Source organism: Amphiprion ocellaris, chromosome 18 (genome assembly GCF_022539595.1).
Source record: "Amphiprion ocellaris isolate individual 3 ecotype Okinawa chromosome 18, ASM2253959v1, whole genome shotgun sequence".
In the NCBI taxonomy this organism is placed as follows: domain Eukaryota; kingdom Metazoa; phylum Chordata; class Actinopteri; family Pomacentridae; genus Amphiprion; species Amphiprion ocellaris.
The window spans coordinates 3,103,860-3,128,454 of NC_072783.1; the positions used below are offsets into that span (position 1 = coordinate 3,103,860).

Consider the following 24,595-nt stretch of genomic DNA (forward strand, 5'->3'; position numbering starts at 1 on the left):
ATAGTGAAATCAAGTTTTTTTCTATTTATTTTTTGTCTGTATATGTTACAGAATTTCGTTTCTTAGAAAAGCATTTCTGTTTATGATCAAACACAGCATTATAATAAGAAGCTCCTTTATAGTTTGGTCCCATTAATGCTATATAAAGTCATTTTCACTGAAAGAAATGATACAACTTTTTTTTGGCAAACAGCTGATAAAGGACAAAACAAGTTATACAACAGAACAGAGCTCATCCGGGAAATACAGCATCTTTAAAAAGTATTGATTCCCCTGGGAAGTCTTCCCCTTTTATGCTTTTCAACACAGTCAATATAATTTTACTTAAAAGAAAAAAGAATTTACAAAAACAGAGTCCTTCATGTCCAAGTAGAAACAGATTTATACAAAGAGGCTGGTGATCGAGGCCACCGAGACTCCTATGACTCCTCTGAAGGAGTTACAAGCTTCAGCAACTGAGATGAGAGGAACTCTGCATCCAACAACTGTTGCCTTTTCATCACCAGTCAAAGTTTTATAGGAGCGTGACATCATAAGAGAATAAGAGAGAGACGTCACTGAAAAAGGCTCATTTTAAGTCTGGAGTTGAATTCACCAGAAGGCCAGTAGGAGATGCTGAAGTCCAATAGAAGAAGGTTCTTTGGTATGATGAGACCAAAAGTGAGCTTTTGGTCCAATCAGACTAGATGACTGTGAAGCATGGTGGTGGCAGCATCATGATGTCAAGCATGGAGGAAGAATCATGACGTGAAGCATGGTGGTGGCAACATCATGACGTGAAGCATGGTGGTGGCAGCATCATGACGTGAAGCATGGTGGTGGCAGCATCATGACGTGAAGCATGGTGGTGGTAGCATCATGACGTGAAGCATGGTGGTGGCAGCATCATGATGTGAAGCATGGTGGTGGCAGTATCATGACGTGAAGCATGGTGGTGGCAGCATCATGACGTGAAGCATGGTGGTGGCAGCATCATGATGTAGGGAAGCTTCTCAGCAGCAGACCTGTGAAGGTCTAAAGCACATTCCATAAGTGAATGCTTATGGAATCACTTGTTTTACATTTTATAATTAATTGACAATATTTTGTAAAAATCTGTTTCATTTTGACCTGAAAGTCTGTTTTGTAAATTGTTGTCAGAAAGCCACATTAAACCTATTATGATTCAATGTTGAAAAGCAATCAAAGTAGAAAATTTCCAAGGGAAGAGAACAGTATTTCTAGGTGTTGTAAAGTCCAGCTATGTAGGAAATATTGCCATACAGAGATGCAGCAGGTATCGTGACTTCAACGATGGGATAAACTTAGAAAAACATTTACACTGCTGCCAAAATTTTTGACCACAAACGCACACTTTCACAAACAATTCAGGCACTTGAAGTGAAACAGATTATTTTTGGCACACAGTAACGTCCATCTATTGTCAGAAGTTTTTGGAAAGCTTGATCTTGTCGTCAAGGTGAAGAGCGAAAGCTGATGATGTAACAAAACTTCCTGAGTAAAAGCATCATGGGGTTCGACGTCTGAGCGTCTAAACATGGGAGGAAACTCCAGCGCTGACGCCGCCGCACATCTGAGGCACTTTCAGGACAAAAAGGCGACTCCAGCCAAGAGTTCAGAGAGCGATTGTTAGCAGAACTAAAACAAACGTGTTCAGAAAGGCACTTGAGGGCAGATGATGCTGTGCAATGTTCTGCAGCTTCTACTTTTACAAAGCAGGATAGAAGTCTGTCAGTCTTTGTGCAATAGTGAGCATGGCAGGATGCAGCTTCCAGGCTCCAGAATCCACTCTAGGGTCTTCTGACTGACCTCCAGCTCAGTTAGAGAATCGACAGACCGTCCGGCTGGTGGTGGCCTGGACCTCCGCCTACGTCTGCTTTGTGGTTGGAGGTGGAGAAGCTCTGCAGGCCGCCTCCTCTGGACAGAACCATCAGCGTGTCCCCCGACATCTCCCCGAACTCGAAGGCGAACGTCCCGTAGAAGAACATGATGAGCATGCAGTAGACCCACTCGAAGATGGCGGAGGTGTGCTGCAGGGCGAAGCTCTCCTGGCAGAAGAAAACTCCACCTGGGGATCAGAGGTTAAGGAGAACAATGGCCGCACAGCAGGAACGACGGAGGGTCAGCAAACACACCGTTACATAACCCCTGAAACAATTCTACATCTGTGGCCTGTATGGGAGTGATATCTAGTAGCGTTTTTGTAGTTAAGACAAACTTTAAAGAAGGTTTATCACAGCGGCGGGTTAATAGCGGTATGTGGGCAGCCAACAAAAATATTCAAACCTTCCTTTTGATGATTTATATCGCAACTTTAACAGGACTTCTCAAGACAAGACTCATGAATCCCTCTAATATATTAATATTAGGCACACAGTTTTATTACTTTTACATGTTAATATCTAATAAACAACAAAGAGATATCAGTTAAATTAAGACTTAGATCTATCTATCTATCTATCTATCTATCATCCATCCATCCATCCATGCATCCATCCATCATCTATCATCCATCCATCCATCCATCCATCCATCATTCATCCATCCACCCATCATCCATCCACCCATCCATCATTCATCCATCCACCCATCATCCATCCACCCATCCATCCATACATCATCTATCATCCAACCATTCATCATCCATCCATCCATCCATCCATCCATCCATCCATCCTTTTTCTGATCTGTATCGCAACTATAACAAGATTTTCCGTATGTCACTAGACACAGACTCAAGAATCCCAATAAATGTCCCCTTGTCACATCTAACGAAAACAATGATTTATATCTGAAAAACAAACAAGTAGCAGCTACAGAAATCACAACTTTACAAAATTTTTTTCTCCAGATAAAATAAATTCAGCATGTTACAGATAATTAAATCCCAAGTATCGTAACTATTTTTTAAATCTCAATTATTTGGTCTATAAAATGCCAGAAAATGGTGAAAAATATCTATGTCATAAAGTCCGAAAATGTCTTGGATTGTTTACAACCCAAAGACTTTCAGTTCACTGTCAGAAAGAAGCAAATAAACCAGAAAATATTCACACTTAAAAGCTGGAATCAGATCATTTTGACCCTTTTTTAATTTTATAAAAATGCTACATAAATGGATTAATCAACTATTGAACTAGTGCATGAATAATATCTTGCTCCTGCCACCATTTCTACAGCCACTAGAGGGCCACTAAACAACTGAAGCCGAATCACACGACCACTAGAGGTCACACAACAATAAAAACAACAGGTTGTAATAAGTTGTTGGCTTCAAAAATACCTTAAACACTTCAGGAAATTGTCAAATTTTACTAAAAATATCACACCAGAGTAATAGCTGAATAGTTAGAACAGCTGGTTCCCTGTCCAGTCCCCGGTTAGAGACCATTGCATCAAGTCTTATTGTGTTTTCCCACATTACCTCTCTCTCTTTCTACTGCTACTGGGAATCAAAGGCCTAAAAGATCCAAAAAACAATGATAAGTGTGAGTAGAAACACAGATAAGGTTGAAGGATACTGAGCACCAGGGCGACCAGAGCCAGCAGAGCCATCCCCACCCGGAGGTGACCCATCCGGTACTCGTCCTGGGTTTTAGCCAGTCTGTAGGTCAGAGCCGACTGGAGGCAAACGAACAGCATGCTGGACGGGAAGGCCACTCCAGCTCCAACGTAGTGCAGGACTTTGGCAAAATCCACCTGAAATACAGACAGAAAAACAGAGAAAACACTCAGTGGATCAGGCAGGAGATGTCAGACGTGGTGCTGAAAAGATAAACTGGTAATATACAGTACACTATTTTAAAAAAAAAATCCAAAATCAGAAAAAAATGTGGGGAAAAAGGTGAAAAAAATCAGTAAATATCAATAAAATAACTGCATTTACAGCTGATTTAAATAAAGCAACAGTGCGTAATTTCATGGTCACATATCGGAAAAGAAAAAAGAATAAATCACAATTAGATTTTTTCTGTAAACATTCTGTACAGTTTTGACTTTTTTTTAAATTAACATGCAAATTAAAAGATTTTTTCTGTGATTTTCCTAGATATTATCTGTAATTTAACAAAATATATAAAATCCTTAAAATATCAGTAATTTTCATTATAACTATTATAATACCACCAAGTTATTTAGCATTTTTCAGTCCTTGACACATATAATTTTCTTTCAAATAATGGCCAATATCTTTAAAATAATGCAGTTTATTGCTGATTTACATTCAGTAAAACGAGTCAAACACTGTAAAAGAATAAATCACCACCTGTAAAAATACAGATTTTTAATGTGGACGTGATGTTTTGACACGTTTTTTACAGTTACAGAATCTTTAGTTGACAGAAACACAAACTCACACTCAGAGATCATCCTGACCTCACACTGCTCACTGTTAGAATATTACAGGACAAAAAGAACAGAACAATCTGCACCAGAAAACCCGAATGAAACCGATTTTCAGTCCAAACCAGAGTCAGAGTGAACTAACAGCTCTTACAATCACCTGTTATTCAGCTTCAGCATCTCCACAGGAAGTTCATCCCTGTATTTATGATATTTAAAATAATACAGCAGCCAGCGTGATGATGACGCATCCTGAGAGGTGCATGATGGGAGCGGAGCACAGCTGTTTGGAGCTGTTTAATGACAGGGCAGAGCAGCAGAAAGCAGCAGACGCTCCTTCAGTCTGAGATAAATGTGTGATTATTCTACATAAAGCAGGTGGAAGCTCTTTGTTCCGTTGCATCGGATTCAGAGCATAAATTAACAACAACAATGATTCAATGGTTCAATAACGGAGCTGATGTTGGGACAAAAAGGTCAAGTTTGACGTGTCATTTATTTTTCACAAGCGCAGACGAGGCCATGCAGTTGATTTTACTGATATTATACACTGGCTGGCCAAAAAAAGGGGGCACCACTTGGATTTATCTAAGCAAATCGGTCAGAGCCTTCCACTGGATTATTACTGCAGCGATGAAACAACTTCTTTAACCCTAGCTGATGCAGTGAGGAGCTTCTCATTTCTGAAACTACCATGTTGGAAGACATAAAGGATGTTAATCTGTCTCAGAATTATCAAATTATTGGCCTGCATCAGGCAAAGAAAACAACTAAGGAAATAATCAATTTACCAATTCAGGAATTTCAAGGGAAAAAATGATCCAGTGAATGAAGTCTTACAGGAACCTTCATCTTTGTCTGAATCAGTCCTGATTCCTGAACCTCGTTTTCAGCATCGAGCCTCCGGACGTAAACAGCGTTTGTGTTGTTTATCGTGCAGCAGATGTGGTGTGATGAGACACACGTTTCTCCAGAACATCACCCAAAGAGCGGCCGCCATGTTTACTCAAACACCTCGTTATATAAGACGGAGATGGAAAGAGGAGGAGGGTCAGCAGCCAATCAGCAGCCAGAGCAGGGCCCCATCTAATTACTGGATGAAAGACGCTGAAACCGAGCCGTGCACGGAGCCCACAGTGCATGTGAAGGGGCCCAGATGTGGAGACAGAGCAGCTGTAATGTGAGACGTCGACCTCAGTTCAACACGTGACTGAATATTAACTCCTGGATCTCAAAACACACGACTGGAGGAGGAAGAAGGATTCAGATCTCTGACTAAACTCTGGAAAACCCACTGCTGCAAAAAGACATCAGTTTTATTTTTACTATTATTATTTTTTATTGTTATTTATTATATTTTATATAATTTTATTTTTATATATATATATATATATATATATATATATATATATATATATATATATATATATATATATATATATATATATAAAATTATCGAAATTTGGGATTTACAGATTACATATTTATGTACAAAAATAACAAATTGTATAATATATATAATTTCAAAAATAATATATAAAAATAATAATAAATATTATTTAGATATTTATTATATATGGTACTTTTGAAATTATATGTATATATATATATATAATTTATTATTTTTATACACATACACTCACATATATATTTTTTCATATATATACGTATATACATATATACGTATATATATGCATGTATATATACATATGTGTATATATGTGTATATATATATACACACACACAAATATATATATAAAATCTGTAAATCCCAAATATAGAAAAAATGAAAAATATACATAATTTATAATTTATATATATTATTTTTGCTTTTTTTTCTCAAATTTGGGTTTTGCAGGGTAAATCTGTAATCTGTATATTTTTTTTTAATCTGGATAAACTTAATTAAATTTTGTGCTAGAAGTTGAAGCAATTCATTTATGTTTTTTTAAACAATCTGCAGCTCCTCACAGCTTTGCAGAGATTTATAGCATCATTCTGTCTCAAATCATCAAACTATTTCTGCTCGACCACCTTTCCTTTGCCTGGAAATTCAATTCAAATCAGAAAATATGAATATTTATAAAGATATTTCTGAAATTTTACCTCAAAAACTTTACTAGATATTTTTTTAAAATCTTCTGTTGACCCACTTTCGGCATGTTTTAAATTTAAGGCTGATTGAAGAACATCTCAGGAAGTATTAAGGATAAAACCCTGAAATTTCCACTGTTATTTTCACTAGTTTTGTTTTACTGTGACAAACAGCTAAACATGTTCACAAAATATTATTTACTTTTGCATTATCATTTTTTTGGAAAATGTGTGGAAAAAACATGATATTTGTCAAGAAGGCTCTAAAAGGCATTCTGTTTTTATGCTAGTTTTATGTCTTATAAACTTAATTTAATGAGCTGAGTGAGCTGTTCAATAATCACACATTTACCTTAAATCAACTGGAAAAGATGAGCTGATTTGACTGACTTCCTTCATGATGTTTTACAGTGCGGCATATATGCTCAGTTTCTGCATCACAACACTTTTAGAACAAGCTTCAGAGGGTTTTTTCTTTCTAGTCAGACTTCCTTCATGCATTCAGAGTATTTTCAGAAGCTATAGCTACATTAATTTGTCATTTTCAGCTCCAGAACAGGAGAGAAGAGGACGAGGTTCAGTAAAAGGCAGTAAAACTCTGACTGCTTTCACACTCTTTTCACTGCAGACATGTTGGCAGGTAAAGCGCAGGTGTAACTGATCACATTAAAAGCAGCTGCATTCCACGTTGGTGATCTAACTCCAGCCATCGGTACCGAACACGCCGAGCATAACATGTGCTTCACCTGCTGCAACAAGTCAAACATTCTGCAGAGACGGAGGTGAAATATGGCGTTCTTTAATGGCAGGTTAAAAGAAAACCATTACGTGCTGGATCTGTGATATAATCTGTATTTTAATCTATTTTAAATCATGTACCACATTAAAGCAGCGGTGTCCAACATGAGGCCCGCGGGCCAAAAGCGGCCCTCCAGAGGGTCCAATCCGGCCCTCAGAGTGTAAACATTCCAGAGAAGACATTAACTGCAGATTGTAAATTAGTAGAACTATAAATTTAAAATAATTTCTAGACAAGTTGTTGTGATCATGAAGTAAAATATGATATTGTTTATTGTTCTTTTGTCTCATTTTTTTGATATTTTGTCGTTTTGTTGTTTCTTGTCTTTTTGTCTGACCTTTGTCGTTTGTCTCATGTTTTTGTCATCTTCTTTCTCATTTTTGTCATTTTGTGTTTTCTTTTTGTCTCGCTTGTGTTTTCTGTCTTATTTTTGTCATTTTCTATTTTGCTTTATTCGTTATTTTGTGTAGTGTTTGTATTGTTTTGGGGTTTTTTTGGTCTTGCTTGTGTTGTCTATTTTTTTGTAATTTTGTTTCTTGCTTTTGTCATTTTTTGTCTCGTTTGTGTCATTTGTCCATTTTTTGTCGCTTTGTAACTTTTTTGTCTCTTGTTTAGTTTCATGTTGTTTGTCTCTTTTGTTGTCATTCTGTGTCTCATTTTTTTCCTGTTTGTGTCTCATTTTTGTAACATTTTGTCTTGTTTTGGTTGTTTTTTTTTGTCTGACTTCTGTCATTTTGATCATACAGTAAAATACTATATTATTCACTTCCAGATAGCTGTGACTAAATGTTGTGCTCCTTTGTTGACACTCTGTGATCTGGAAGTTGTACTGTGGAAATGATCAAGTGAGGCTGAATGTTGTTGAAATTTAACTTATTTTTCTTTACAAATTTCACCCCAAAATAAGTGCAATTTACTGCTCCAGGTATGTATTTCTATGACACACTGAAATGCATGAGTGCAGTTATGATAATGTGAGTTTACACGTGAATAAATTAATGCATTAACTTGTCACTGTAGAATTCCTGAAAGCATGTTTTGTTCCTGACCTTCAGGTTTAATGCTGCAGGCTCTGATGGAAGGTAGGAGAACAGAAGTTCCTGCAGGCGTGATCCTGTATCTGAAGTATGTTCCTGTAAAAACACGCCTGTACATACATGTGCTGCAGCTCCTCTCTACTATAAACCTGCCTTAAAGTGAGCAGTTGCAACAAATCAGCGACCTTTACGTTCAGAATAATGTTATTATGAGAGCATGCCTGCAAACGGAACTGCACCGGAGTGTAGCGAGGACAGGAACGCTGACTAACAACACAAAATATGCCGTTTTTTTTTAACATCACAACACCGCAGACGACTTTCAGACAGAACATCAAAGCAGGTTTGACTTGCAAGGTCTACAAAGAGCCGAGAGGAACATCAGAGAGGCATCATATCTATCCTTCACAGCAGCCTTTAATGACATAATCCTGTCCAGACTCCACTTTAAATGAGATAGTCTGATTATTTTACCACTAGATTTACATAAGAATGATAACAAAGCTGCAAAGGAGCAAAACTGGACTCACAGTTTACTGTTAGGAGGCAAAAGTGAGGAGTTTACGCACGTAGACGCCATAAACAGCTGATATGAGCAGCTTGTTATGATGTAACTGCAAGTTTTTGATGCCTTTTCTCTTCAGAATTTTCTGCCATTTCAAGCATTATTTGTAGAGCTATCAGAGGGAGCTGCATCATTAACCCTCCTGTTGCCCTCATTTATGGGCACCAAAAAATATTGTTTCCTTGTCTGAAAAAAAATCCAAAAATTCAGCAAAAATTTCCCCAAATTTCTGAAAATTTGCAAAATCTTCAGGAAGAAAATTCCAATAATTCCTTAGTTTCCCTTAAAAGTTTTCTTTTAAAAAAAAAAAACAAAAAAAAACAAATTTGGCAAGAAAATTCTTGTAAATATTTTCAAAAAATGAATAAAAATCTTCCAAAAATCCTAAAAATATCTAAAGTGATTCCATATATATCAGTAAAACTTGTAATATTTTCTTTAAGAAAATAAAATCCAGCAGAATTCACTGGATTTTGGTTGATTTTTATGTGAATATTCTTAAGAAACATAACATTTGTTTTTTTTTTCCACCAAAAAATGTTCAAAGATTTCCCAAAAATGTTGAAAAGTGGACATCAGAAGTTTCACTGTGAATTCCCCCCCGCCATTTTCAAACTTTAAAATGGGTCAGTTTTGACCCGCAGGACGACACGAGGGTTAAATCTGCCTTCAATCCATCTCCTGTCTTCAGTCTGAGACTAAATCGTCTTTTTACTTCCTCAGTCAATACTCCAGAACAAGCAGCTGAGCTTCCAGTCGAGGTTTAGTCGTTTACAGGTTGATGTTTACATTCTGTGCTCAGATTTCTACATGCACTGAAAGCTTCTACTTTGAAGCAGCTCCTACATATAATCACCTGGAGTGTGGTAAAATAAAAACAACTATTTAAAGAGCTCATATTGTGCTTTTTGCGGGTTTATCGTTTGTATTTGTGTGTCATGTGGCTGCTTTTTTGTGCACGTTCACCATTTGCAAACTTATGAAGCTCAATATCCACAGTAAAGGTATTTTTCTCTCCTCTCCTTCCTGAAAGCAGCTCAGTCTCCACAAAATTACGTTCCTGTACAACTAATTCTCACTTACATTTTGAGAAAAACCTATTTTCTACCGGATTGTGTTCGTAATGAGTTACAAATATGTTTCTAAGCAACAATTTATTTCACTGCTTCACTTAAAAATATGAAATAAGTCATAAACATTTTGTCCCAATTGGATGGAGTGAAATAGATTGAATAAAACATTAACCTTTAAGAAAAAGACGTGAAGCTGACGGAAAGAACCAAGTCGTGTTTGTAGTACAGGATCAGCTGCTGAATTGTGGGTAATGAAGTCCTAAACAGACACTTGATTTAAACTGAAAATTTCAATGTGTTTCTCTTCGATACAACCTGCTGCTATAAAGACAGAATTTTATCGGACTTTAATGACGCTCCTCCTCAACCAATCAATCGTATATGAGACAGGGTGGGACTTGTCGCCATGGTAACCCAGGAGAAGCTTCAAATACGGAGTGAAAAGGTCATACTTTAACCCAAACCATGACAAGTATAATATTTTCCAAAACCCAATGATGTAGTTTTGATGCCTAAACTTAACTAGAAAACAAGTGAAAAAACAAAAACAGCGACAGAAAACCAAACTCAAGGCTGAACTGATGATCCCTGGTCACGAACTATATTTATTTCAGAAAGAAATTCTGTTCCCCTTCAAACATAATTTTGTGGTTTGTTGAATCACCTCATTTGAAATTTCTTCCATTACTTCTCTACGTCATCATATTGCATAACTTCTGTCTAACGAGTCTAAAAACCCTAAAGCGTAATCAAGTGCAGAGAGCTCTGACAGAATTCAACGTAAAACTGGTGCCCTCCACAAAATATACACAACCCAAGTGTGGATGATGCAGGGAGGAAGTTTCTCCATCAGTGACGGCGTCCGGCTGCTTGTTGTTGTGGGTTTTATCAAGCGTTTGTGGAGCTGTTTGTAATTTCAGTCAGACGTACAATTTACACGACTTTCCTGAGGTTTGTTAATTAGTGAAAAATGTATAAACACAGTAACGTCCCAAACACAGAGCAGCTCATCAAACTGAAACACAAGGCCAGGTTTGTGTTTTTTTTTATTTAAATAGCTTGTTTCCATTCAAAGTGTTCTTCGTTTTATACCATTTTGAGCTCTCAGAAACCTGCAAATTGAAGAACAACAGCAGTGGCATCCATCCAGTCAGTTAGGATTATTTCTTTTCTGCCTGAAACACCTCATTTAAAGTCCAGATGACGTATTGACATCATCATGTAACACATTTGCATAACGCCTTTCTAATTAGCTAGTTTAGGACACACTCAAACAATGAATGAGCCACTTCCCTGTGATGATTTCCACATTATAGCTCTTCTAATTTATCCAGAGATCTAAATTTATAGTACATAAGTAATATTTATTTGCTTTCATTGGACCAGCTGACCAATCAGCTGACCTAAGAGGGCCTTTAAAGAAACAAAAGCTAAAATGGAGTGAAAAAAGGTGCTGCAGTAATGTACAATATGAGCAAAATAATGCGTTTTTTGAACATTAATGTCTGTAAACATTTTCTAGGAAACCCCAAAAATAAAATTAGAAACCCCTAAATGTGCACAGTGTGGGCTCTTTAAATGACAGTAACTTCAAAATGGATGTTTTTGCTGCTGTAGAGTCTCGACAGCTTTCTGTTTTGAGGCACTAATGAGCAAAACTTAACTTTTTCCTGTAGAACACAAGATGACAGAAGATTTATCGAGAGTGTCTAAAAAAAGGAGCTTTCAGGGACTTCATCTAATGAAAAATGCTCCATTACCTTCACGAAAACGTGCAAATATTTCCTGTATTATCATATGAACTGTCCTCTGGAGATCCTGAACAGTCTAGAGTGAGTTTATGCAGCAACAGGTGTGATTAGCAATGCAGGGAATGTGTTGCTCTTTTACATTTCGTCCATTAACTCAGAGTATGTGTGTGTTTTATCTGGAGGGAGGCAGGATGATCCTTTGTGGTCGTCTCCAGTGTTACATTCAGATCCTCTGCTTCCAGTTGCCATGACGCCAACCCATAACTCATGTAAAGTCTTATCTAAGCAGCAACGACTCAACGCTGTATAAAGTCTACGAGTGAGAAACATAATCAAGCTGAGAGAAAGAAGCAATTTTTAAGACAGAAAAGGGCACAGAATTGCATTGGAATCAATCTATTTTGTGTTGCCCAGCATAAAGGCCTCGTGTTACGCTGCAGAAATAACAATCCGCCCCGCTGACTTTGTTGTTCAGCTACACCTGCGATACAGAACAGATCAAACGTCCAGCAAATTTTCAAAGAAAGCAGCTGCACAATAGCCAGACGCAGCTTAAATCGCCGAATGATTGTTTGGAAATTATGTAACTTACGTTTTGAAAGTGCAGCATTTATGAAGAAAGAGAACTTTTATTTATTTGTGATTTATTTTTCTGATACAAAAACCAAACCCTGAATTGATTACATAAGACTGATTATGTAATTTGGAACCTTTCAGTGGCATAATCTGATTTATTTCTCCACCTTTTGAAAGTGATTCCTGGTTTCTTAAAAAGGCTAATAAAACAATAAAATGAGCCCAAATGAATTGAAATGAGTGTCTCTATTAGAAACATTAAAATCAGGACCATGTTAACTAACGACTGGGCTGCAGGACAAACATTAAAGAGTCTTTTTGCTGTTTTTGTCTTTGTGTTTGCTCTCCTTCACCTTTAGCTGCACATCACACTCATTATATTTAACAAAAAGACTGAAAAACCAAACAGCACTTTGTATTCTGTAATAATTTGTAATAAGTTTTTCATTTTGTTTTGGAAATATGCACCACTAAAGCTCAATTCAAATTTAAATAAAAGTTTACAAGTGTGATATTGAGACAAGGTGCACTCAAAAACAGCACTCCTGGATTAAAAAACAAAGTGGTACAAGTATTACCGTTACTCTGTCAAGGACCACAGTGGAGTTATATGACGATCGGCATACGTTTGTCTGTCCGTCTGTCTGTCTGTCTGTCTGTAACATTACTCAAAAACAGACTAACGGATTTGGATGAAATTTTCAGGGAAGGTCAGAAATGACACAAGGAACAAGTGATTAGATTTTGGCAGTGATGCAGCTTATAGTCTGGATCCATGGATTTGTTTGCCTTTCCCCAACTCTACTACCCATGTTTCCTGTCTCTCTCCACTGTCCTATATAAAAAAGGCAAAAAAAAAAAAAAAAACACTTATCAAGATCTAGAACGTATTTTAAATTTGTGGTTTTACAAATGTACAGTTTGCAGTTAATATCTTCTCTGTCATTTTTACACTTTGCAAAGTCATCTCACGGGTCGGACTGGACCCTCTGGCAGGCCGCTTTTGGTCCGCGGGCCGCATGTTTGACACCCTTGAGTTAGATTTTGCAGAATGCTAATGTGCTTTTTGGGGTATTTCTGACCCACAGTCCTCTGCACAGCAATATCATATCTGTCATCTACACTACTGTTCAAAAGTTTGGAGTCACTTAGAAATAGAATAGAATAGAATAGAATAGAATAGAATAGAATAGAATAGAATAGAATAGAATAGAATAGAATAGAATAGAATAGAATAGAATAGAATAGAATAGAATAGAATAGAATAGCTTTATTGTCATCATACATGGGAGCATGACGAAAATATAAGTAGCTGCCACTGGACACTGCACTGAAACAAGCTAAATTAACGACAATAAATAATAAAATCGAATGTACATATAAAACAAAACTATACTAAGAATTCCAACAAATGCAGAAGAGGCCAGATATATACAGTATAGTCAGGAGGTAATGAGATCATATAAAACCCAATAAAATAGAATAAATATGGGCAGGAGATTGCAAGTAAGCAGCATTATTAAACGTGACACTGCGTTATTGCTTTGAGTTCAGAAGTCTGTAGGAACACAGTAAAAAACAGTTTCTCAGCCTGTTCATCCTGCATTTTAAGGATCTTAAATGTCCTTGTTTTTGAAAGAAAAGCATTTTTTTTCAATGAAGATAACATTAAATGAATGATAAATCCAGTGTTGACATTGTTAATGTGGTAAATGACTATTCTAGCTGGAAACAGCTGATTTTTAATGGAATATCTCCATAGAGGTACAGAGGAACATTTCCAGCAACCATCACTCCTGTGTTCTAATGCTACATTGTGTTAGCTAATGGTGTTGAAAGGCTCATTGATGATTAGAAAACCCTTGTGCAGTTATGTTACCACATGGATAAAAGTGGGACTTTTCATTGAAGTTGTCTGGGTGACCCCAAACTTTTGAACAGTAGTGTTTGTGTCTCATGAGAATACAAACACACCTGAACAGCTGAAAATGCACACACAGATGACACCTTATTTTGTACTGGTTGAAGTTTAAGATGCAATATAATGACAAACCGACTGTACGCATACTGCATTGCATGAAACAGCACATATTTGTAATGGCAGCTGTATCTACTTAAGGTAAAATAATTTCTTACATGTTTCGGAAAGCATTTGACATGAGAAATAAGTGGTGTAGCTGCTGAGTCTGAACTGATTTTAGATCAGCAGCATTAATTTAAAAGTTGTTTGGGAGTTTCTAGAGGCGGTGAGTCACATTGGATGCCTAAGAACTGCATAAACAAGCCAAGATCTCGACTTTACGCGAGTGAGAAGTGAAAAACACACTCCCTCCGTCTCTTATAACACAACACATGGCTACTAGAATGCATTGCCTGGCAAACACAATGAGTGGAAAACGCATTCTGTGGACACGTACCATAAAGCTGATGTTATGATTTTAGCATCTGTGAGTACATGAGGGTTTGCCAAAGTCCAGGTGACGTAAATTTCAGCATCTGCCCAAATCTGAAAGAGTCCATGTAGACTTTCCACATTATCGTTGCTGTTTTTTTACTATCTTGGGTCCCAGAGGGTTTCTCACTTTTGGTAATTCAGCCTTGAATTTCCAGTAGATGTTCACTTGTATGCTAGTAAGTAGCTAAAACTGTGTTATCTACCAACAGACGCCAACATCAGAATGATTACAGACCTTTCTGTTCTGTGTCGGCTCATTCCTTCAAACTAACATCCAAACATTTACCTGGAAGTTTCCCACCATGATGAGCCCGGCGGCACAGATCCAGCCGGTGGAGAGTCCGGCCGTGTTCAGGACGCAGTTCTGGTGCTTCTCGATGACGTGGGCGTATCTCAGCAGGCCGATCAGCATCACTGCAGGAACCAATGACGAGAGGGAGAAAATACAAATCAGGACAGAGACAGCCTGAAGCCGTTTGGTCACACAGTGAGGGAACATGTTGATTTCTCTTCCAGGAACTCTGCCCACAACACAAACTGCATGCTTCTTCTACAAACAGCAGAAAAACAACCTCAGGGTCACGTTTTACATTCAACAGCTCACTTTGCATCTCATTTTATCATCCAACCACTTTCAGAGTTTCAGCTGAGCCACGTTAATCTCTTCTTCAGAATCTCAGTTTATGGTTTTTCCTGCACAGAAAAAGGTTTTATTGTCTTCAAAACAGATTTGAAGGAACATCAGCAGCAGCAAAATGATACAAATTTAAATTAAAAGACAATTTGTATATATTTTTAAGCAGTTTTGTTATTTGGAGTTCCATTTACCTAAAGATAACAAACATTTTTTCAATCAAATAGTCAGAACTAACAGGAAAATGCATGGATTTCTGTCAGATAAGGTTTCACAGATTCATTGCCTTTCCTATACATACTCCAGTCATGTTTACTGTTGTTTCTTCACCTCCCAAAGACTCATTCTGAGCAGGAAAAACCCTGCAGTTGAGGGAAAAAAAGCTCATCTATGCCAATCATAGCTATTTCAGTTCAATTTCTGGAAAACATCACAATATACAGAGGTTGTTGTGGTCTTCGTTGTTCAGTTCAATTCAGTTCAATTCAATTCAATTCAGTTTCATTTATATAGTGCCAATTACAGGTCAGATTGTCTCAAGATGCTTTACAGAACCCATATGACTGAACCCCCAGAGCAGCGCTAAGGCAACAGTGGCAAGAAAAACACCCTTTGAACAGGAAGCTGTTGTGTTTTTCAACATTCATGTCAGCATATTCATCTGATTGGTGAATTATCTATAAAGTCCTTTTCAGACCTATGACACGAAACATTGCGGCCTTGATTAGTCTGTTAAAGAGACGACACTGTCATCGGACAGCCCCATGTAAAGACACCACAGTGATGGAATAAGCAACGATAGGTTTGCAAAATATGTCATGCAGCAGCAGTGGACAGTACAACGAGGATATAATGCAGAATAATGCACTAACATTCACTTTCCCCTGGTGTTCCCCAAGGCTCTGTTCTCGGCCCCATTCTTTTCATTATTTATCTTCTCCCCCTCAGCCGTATATTCCGTATATATAACATTCAGTTTCATCGCTATGCGGATGACACCCAGCTCTACCTTTCCACCAAACCCACCCATCCATTCTCACAAAAGCCAACAGTTTCATCATTACCACTGACAACTCCTCTGCCTCCCCCTCCCCTTGGGTCAAGAGTTTGGGTGTCATCTTCGGTGGTACTCTGTCATTCCAAACTCACATCAGTAACATCACTCAGTCTGCATGCTTCCATCTCCGCAACATCAACCGCCTACAAACAGCTGGAAGCAACAAACTACACATCAGCTCCTGTTAAAGGTCACATATTGTGCATTTTTCAGCAATTTAATCAAACTCTCATGTCCTCACAGCGTGTCTTTCAGTTTCTCAGCTCAAAATCTTGTAAAGACGGTTTATTTTACCATTACAGTATAACAGGCTATAAAATAGACTGTTTTGTTATGAAAACGCAATAAAAAAAATCATTCTAAAAAATGCTTTTTCAACCTTATTGTGAGGAAAAGTCTCTAAAGTTTAAAAGCTTTGTTAAATAATCTTATTCAAGAGTTTAAATTCAAAAGGTGCGGTGTACTGTACAAATTGTAAAGCGCCTCAAGTGTGCAAACAGATAAATGAAACATTACAGGAAATCTATTGCCACAGTTGCAGAGAATAAACTTTTAACCTGAGATGGAAAAGCAGCATCAAAGCACCAGAGAGCTCAGATGTAAAAGGTGAAGATGCTGCAGATCTGTGGGAGCAGATTCCTGACGTCTGTTTACCGATCGGCTCCATCAAAGCTTCGCAGCAGTTTCCCGCTGTTCTCCCACACTTCATCTCACATCTGGCGCTCATCACCGCTAACGGCCCACAGCGACTGTTTTCACGTTCCTGTCGTCGTCCAGCAGCGAACACAGCGGCCTCGTTCTGATGATCGAGCGTCCGCGGCGATGAGAACCAGTGTTTGGGGTTCTGTACGATTCACACAGCGAGGCGTCGACCTCCTGATCCACAGGCCTCCAACAATTAGCATTCTTCTAATATCTACGCACACCTTGGAGTTAAACAAACTCCCTCACAAGCATAAACCCAGTAATGTTTATGAGAGCGGAATCAAAAAAAAAAAATGAAGGGAGAAGCTTTCGATGTGGGAAAAACTTCCAGAATGTGAGCTTAAACGTGTAAACTTACAGCTGAAACGACTAAATCGGCAAAAAATGGCACATTTAAGTCATTTTATGAGAAAAAATGTCAAATATTCCCCTTTTACAGCTTCTTGAATGTGAAGATTTGTTGTTTTCTTTTGTCACACAAAAGGATGAGCAGCGATACATGGAAGCATTAAGGTTTAGCTCAGATATTTAACTCACAATCTCTCATAATTTATCATTTTCTGATGCTACAGGTATCTGCAAAGAAAAGAAATGATGTTGCATACAAATATATGAGATAAATCAGCAACAGAACTAATAAAAAATACGTCATTTAGAGTTTAAAAATGGCTTCTTCAAAGTCAACTAAGCAGCAGCAAAATGCAACATTTACAGGAAGATGCTAGACTTAAATATTTATTGATCATCCATGACATTAAACTAAGAAATTGTGGCATTTTTAATAACTTTAATTTTCATATCCTGTGTAGTTTGACCTGTAGCAGAACATAAATGAGAAGCTTTATTGTCATTATGATGCAGTTCTGACAGCTTTTCAATGAAATGTGTCCTATAGTGGTAATATTCTGATCATGAGTGCAGAAAAATCTGGAACGAAAAGCAGAATTAATCAAATTTTTACTGCAGTGCTACAAAAGGAAGTCATTAACATTATTTTACTGTATTGAGACTATATTTTAGTGCATTAACATTCTATTTTAGTGTATTAACATTCTATTTTACTATATTAACGTTCTAGTTTACTGTATTAACATTCTTTTTTACTATATTAACATTCTATTTTACTATATCACCATTTTATTTTACTGTATTACCATTTTATTTTACTGTATTAACATTTTACTTTACTATATTGACACTATATTACTGTATTAGCACTCTATTTTACAGTATTAAGACTCTATTTTATTGCATTAACATTCAATTTTGCAGTATTAAGACTCTAATGTATTAAGACTATTTTACTGTATTAACACTTTATTTTACTGTATTAACATTCAATTTTAATGTATTAAGACTTTATTTTACTGTATTAACACTTTATTTTATTGTATTAACATTCTATTTTATAGTATTAACACTATTTTATTGTATTAATATTGTTTTTACTGTATTAAGACATTATTTTACTGCATCAACATTCTGTTTTACTGTATTAATATTCTATCTATCTGTCTGTCTGTCCATCCGTCCGTCCGTCCATCTATCTATCTATGTATATTTTATAGTCTTTTATTGTTAAAATACATTGAAATCTTGTGAATTTAAAGCTACAATCCATATAAAGTCAGCAGCCAAATCACCTGTAATGCAGAATTAAAGGTGTAAACTCCATGAACGGACAGAAACGTAAAAGCTCTCCTGATGTATGTGTTTAACAGTGAAATGTAAATACTGAAAGTCTGTCTGCTGTCATGTTTATGTGCAGTCATGGAGAGCCGAAGGACACTGGGTTGGAGTTAACAGCCAAGATAAATAACCCTGACACGGAGCTGGGACGGGACTCGTTAAACGTCCTGCAATTTCTCAGAAAATCTGCAAGAAACCAGGTGTTCACTGGGGAGAGGAACATAAAAGACTAAAGGCCGAAGGCTTCAGTCAGGACACTTAAGTATAAAGTTTAACCAGTTAGTGCAGAATATTATACATTATACCAACCTGACATAAACTCCTAAACCTCCAACAGAGCTGTAGATACAACAGGACCTATGAAAATGACCAAATAGAGCCTAACAGTCTGAATTAGACCTATAGATACCATATAAAGCTCAATATCATCATATCATAACTTCTTAGTGCTGTAATACCGACAAATACTGATAAATTAGTGTGACTTGTGTTGCATCTAACAGCATTTACATTATTGCACATGTGGACATTTACTTCCAGCAGAGTGTCGAGATGAGACAAATGATCTGCAGCACTTTATAGTCACCTTCCACAAACACATGAACCACCACCTCCATCATGCAAACATCTAATAATTACTTCAGTGTCACCTTTTTTGTCATCAAACACAAGATGTAAGCTTTGATTTTACAAAATCTGCATGTCCAGAAACATGAAACAGTGTATGAACAGTGTAAAAGCACTTTAAAGGTCGATGATGTGTTGTTTCTGCATCTTTGTGCTGCCCGATGTGGACATCAAACGTGTCTGTACAGACAGCTATATTCATACTACTATATATATTTAATAGTACCTGTTGGTCTACTGCAATGATGGCCTCACATCAACACAGAAAACATGCAGGACTCCTGCAGCTGCTTCTGAAAGGCCGTGACTTTGCACCTCTTACAGGAAATAACAGCTATTTACAGGTTTAACCATAGCACCATGTCAGTGATTATTCCTGAAATGAGCCAAGCAAAGTTTTGACATAGCACAGGCTTTCTGGAGAATTTAGAACTTCCCAATATGTTTGAGCAGATATCAAAGCTCCTCCAAAGTCCTGCAGCGGCGACTCCAATCACAACTGTTCAAACGGTCAATTTAAATGGTCAAGATGGAGAAGAAGAAGTCGGTGCGTTTATAGTGCAGACAGTCGGCATGGTGAAAAATCTTGGTCAGCATGAGGACATCTGCAGATGAGACCCTCAGACTTGGGTGGATAATGAAATTTTGCATCATGCAGACCCCTGCAGAACTATTTGAATTGGCCTTTATATTGTTCTTGAGGTGTGCTGAATGCTACAGAATAGCCTACTTCTGGAGTTTGCTGAATTGACATCACAAGCACAGTGGGCTGTTAAAGCACAGGACTTCTGGAGAATTTAGAGCTTCCCACTGTGTTTAGGCAACACCAGTGGAAACTTAAAAATCAAAGTAACTCCAGATTCCCACAGCAACTACTTCAATTAAAATTGTAAGTTACACTATAAAGGTGTGGATGATGGAGAATCTCTTAGTGCAGCTTCTCATCATAACAACCACTGAGCTACATGAGGACGTCTGTAGAGGGGACCTTTGCAGACTTGGGTGGATGAAAAAATTTGCATCTTGTGGATTGTTCCTGAGGTGTGCTCAGTGCTATAGAACAGCTTACTTGTGGAGTTTGTAGAACTGACATCCCAAGCTCATTGGGTGGCTGGCCATAGCACAGGACTTCTGGAGAATTTAGAGCTTCTCACCGTTTAGGCAACACCAATGGAAGTACCTCCAAAGTCCTGCAGCAACTACTTCAATTACAACTGTTTAAAAAGGTGTACATGATAACTAGATAAAGAATTTTCTTGTAGTCTGTCCCAAGCATCATTTGTTTTCCTGGTGCATGTATAGTCGTTGCTGTTGCAGTGCAAACAGCCTCAACAGTTAAAGGTTTGGGGCAGTAAGCAGACATTTGCAGGCTGTGGAAAGCATGAACTAGCCTCATGTAACAGTGATAGAATTTGTATATGCATATGTATCAGAGTTATGGGGTTTATCCTGGTTTTGATCATGTTTAGGATACAACATTTACATGACGGCAGAGAAACCTGGTTCTGCATGGTCCCGTATACATGATAAATACTAGCATCCTGTAAATTAGTTGTGCAGCCAACAAAAACCAACAGTTTTTAAATAGTTAATTCCTGAAACCATTAACTTTAAACTAATTAGTGTCTCGCAACCTATTCAAAATTAACCTAAATGTAGTAATCAATTTGATTTATTGTAGGAAAAGTATTTGTTTAGACTAATCAACTAATCAGTAAAATAGTTTTAACTTCCAGCTCCAGCTCCCCTTTAGGACTTCACTATCGCTGCCTTCAGATCAAGATGTGCTGAATGAAGATCAACTACAAATCAGAACCAAGAATCACAAAAGCATTTTTCTAACCCGGCATCCTGTTTCATATTTCCTGCAAACATTTTCATCATTATCTCCAATAACTTCTGCCTTCCATCAATGACAGAATCCTGCAGAGTTCGGACTGTGGAGGTTAAAGTTCAGCTTAGATGAACTCTGGCTGCAAAACCTGGCAGAATATCTGCATGGTGCCTCCACTGAAGCTTCTTCAGTCTCTGTCTTAACCCCAGGAACAAGTGCTTTGCTCTATTTGATGTTGAACTTGGGCGTTTACAGTGAAATCGTCCAATCTAAGTATTGATACAACCCATTTATGGTCAATTCTTAGAGTGCAAATTATCAGAATCCCCGCAAAAGCAAATAAAAAAAGAAAATCAATACAGACTGTGCATGTAGGAGCACTGAACCCTTAGCAAAACACCCAAAATAGAGTGTTTAAAGCAGCTTCTGCACACAGAAAAACAGAGTGGCTGCCCTAATGTTCAGAGGGCGAATTCTCGTGGGTCATGCAAGGTATAAAAAAGCACCATTCATGGCATAGAGTAAATTCTTCCCTCACATTGAGGGCCGAGGCGGGACCTGGCAGCGGGTTGTGGGGAACAGAGACTTGGCTGGAGAGTCTGCAGCTGAAAAAACAAGCCTGAGGAGTCCAGCTCAGCCAACAGCAGTATGTTGGGTAAACATGAGTGAAGGTAAAAAAAAAAAAAAAAAAAAAAAAAAGATCTCTGCACAAACACACATATTTCTGATTTTTGAGCCTGCATTCATACTCACCCATGAAGGATCCGGTGCTGCATATGAGGCTGAAAAAGCAGCTTTCAGGTGGCAGAGTTCCACATTTACTACAATGAAAACAGAGCAGGGGAGGGCGGTTAGTTCAGGCACACATCCAGGCCGTAGTTCAGACGAGTTCTCAGAGAGTTCCAACCTCGACCTCCTGTTCTTTCTGTCGTACACCTCCTCATAATTTCTGGTCCTGTGTCTTTACTGTGCAGCTCTCAGTTCCTTAAAAATAGTCATGAAAAAGCAGAAAGGCCTCATACGTGTCCTCAGCTACTCTGTGGTATTAAAACACTGCCAGGCATTTTTTCTTGGAAACTCTATAAATGGACAGTTTTTCTGGGAGGTCGAAGAAAGAAAGACGCTGAGATCTTTATCTATAAACCACAAAAACCACATTATCACAGAATTTTCCTCAAGACAAGCAGAGGAAGGCATCCACAGCAACAGAAAGCCCTCGTTCATCAGCCTGGTTGTCTTTGTATGAGGAGGGGAAATCAGTGTTTACATTATGTGACTTGGTGGAGCAACATTTCAAAGTCTGCTGAAGGATCTACTACACTGGACAAAAGCTCTGCTTCCTGTAGAGGTGAAGAGTCAGTCAGACAACAAACTGTGCACCAAACATCTCTGAAGCTGGCTAAAACAGACAGAACTGCTTTCTGGATGCTTTATTTTCTGGTTTTTGTGTTTTGTCTAGATCAGAATATAGTTAGAAGCCAACGTTTGGGCAACTCACAGGTTGGTATGTTTACCGAACCTGTGTAGGAAAAAGAACAATTTGTGTCTATATGTGCGCTTTAACAGCCCAACTTGGTCCTAATGTCGCAAAGAAGAAGCATCTGAGTAAGGTTTAGTTTAACAAGAGGGTTATTCCATCTCAAATCATCAGATTTCTTCTGCTCAAGATGATCTGATTTGCTTGAAATTTTTGTTAACCATGAATTACGGAGGTTTAAAATGTTAGCTGTGAAATTTTGACCAATATATCAAATACTTTCTGAAATAATAGTTTGTAAAAATTGTTCGTAAATGCATTTTTAGCATGTTTTATGACACAGCGAAAGTTTAGGTTATGCTTAAAAAACAGTAACCCAGGAACTATTTTAGATAAACTTACTCTGGGCGATGCAATGAAATGAATAAGTGACTTTATATGGCTGCATACAAAAGGTACTTTTCTTAGTTGTAATTGCAGAACAGTTCTATTCACTTCCACTTGGATTGGACTATCAATGTGGATGTTTGATATCAGCCTTTTTGCCAATAACCGATATGCTGATATTGTCCAACTCTCAATTTCTGAGTCCGATATCAACTGATGCTGATATATGCGGGCTATTTAACTAATTTTAGGTAACATCACATATCTCCTGTCATGGAATTAACACATCCATTTTAGTTTTTCTCATTTTTCTTAAATGTAACATGTATGAACTACTGGATTCCTTGATTTCCCCATTAAGAGAGCTGCTCAAAACGTCTACTTTTTCATCAGAATTTCTGCCTTTACATCTCATAACACATATAAAATTGTGCATTAACCTTTCAGTCATGTACAATATATTAAGTATACATTTATTTAAAAACACAATGATCCTTTCTTTAAATGTTGATGATGCTTTTTATTATTCATTTATTTGATTCATTCATTCAAACTCTGATTACACTGAGATATGAAGGCCTCCTTTGCAATGTAGCCGAGTAAGACAATAAAAGATGTCGGCACAAATAACAAACTTAGGTAGCAAAAAAATATTAAAAGACAAAGTTAGAAAAATAATATAAACGTTAATCAGGGCATTTAAGTGTTAAAATATCAAATAGGAACCGCAAGTTGAGCAAAAGCTTGTAAGTCAGGACTTTGTTAACTTCTCTGGCCTTAATTGACTCATTTGGACTTTAGAAGGGACTTTAAATACACCATAATTACAACTTAAATGTCTTGTATTTCACATTTTGTCCATGAATCCCACTGATTAGTTTGCTCATTAATCACATTTTCTACTGAACATCAAGAAAAACAATCGAGTGTTTCTTCAGCAAAAGAGGACATTATTTAAAAAGTGACCAAAAAACAAGCAACGATTTCAATTTTAAAAAACAAAACCAGACATTCCGGAGCGTAAAGAGTCGACTTCAAACCGCAGACTGCAGCAGAGTCAGGCTGTTATTTCACATCATGGACGTTTGTGGTCACATTGTGTGTACAGCGAGTGTTTTCTTGTGTTTGACTGATATTATTACTATTGTTTGAGCGGAAAGCAGATCCTTGCGTTTCGTCATTGTGGCTTTTAGAAGGCCGGGACTCAATGTTCTCAGTGCGGAGCCGCTTGGTTCATTGGGGACCAGAAACATTACAGAAACCAGACGTTTAAATGTAGAACGGTATGAAGCTATTTAATCTGCAGAGGTGGCGTCACGGACCTGATGAGTGGGATGTTGTCCAGAGTGCAGCACAGCACAGGACCCCTCTGTAGTGGAAGAGGCTCCTCACAGGACTCATTGTAAAGCCTGCAAACACACACATGCATTCACTTACTGCAATCTGTAAGCAGACGCTGTACACATTTAGAGACTTTTTCGAGTTTAGACATCA

The 24,595-nt window shown here is 37.6% G+C and overlaps 1 protein-coding gene across 1 annotated transcript in view; it reads right to left on the bottom strand.

Annotated features, from left to right (window-relative positions):
• Positions 1-9: 9 nt before the first annotated feature.
• LOC111581336 (transmembrane protein 150A-like) overlaps positions 10-24,595 on the bottom strand; it is a 37,914-nt gene continuing 13,328 nt past the window's right edge. The window contains exons 4-8 of the mRNA XM_023289480.3: positions 24,424-24,510; positions 21,991-22,058; positions 14,978-15,105; positions 3,522-3,699; positions 10-2,068 (exon numbers count right to left, since the gene is read on the bottom strand). Coding sequence (XP_023145248.1) covers positions 1,821-2,068; positions 3,522-3,699; positions 14,978-15,105; positions 21,991-22,058; positions 24,424-24,510 — 709 coding nt within the window. The 3' untranslated portion in view covers positions 10-1,820. The remainder of the gene's footprint in view (positions 2,069-3,521; positions 3,700-14,977; positions 15,106-21,990; positions 22,059-24,423; positions 24,511-24,595) is intronic.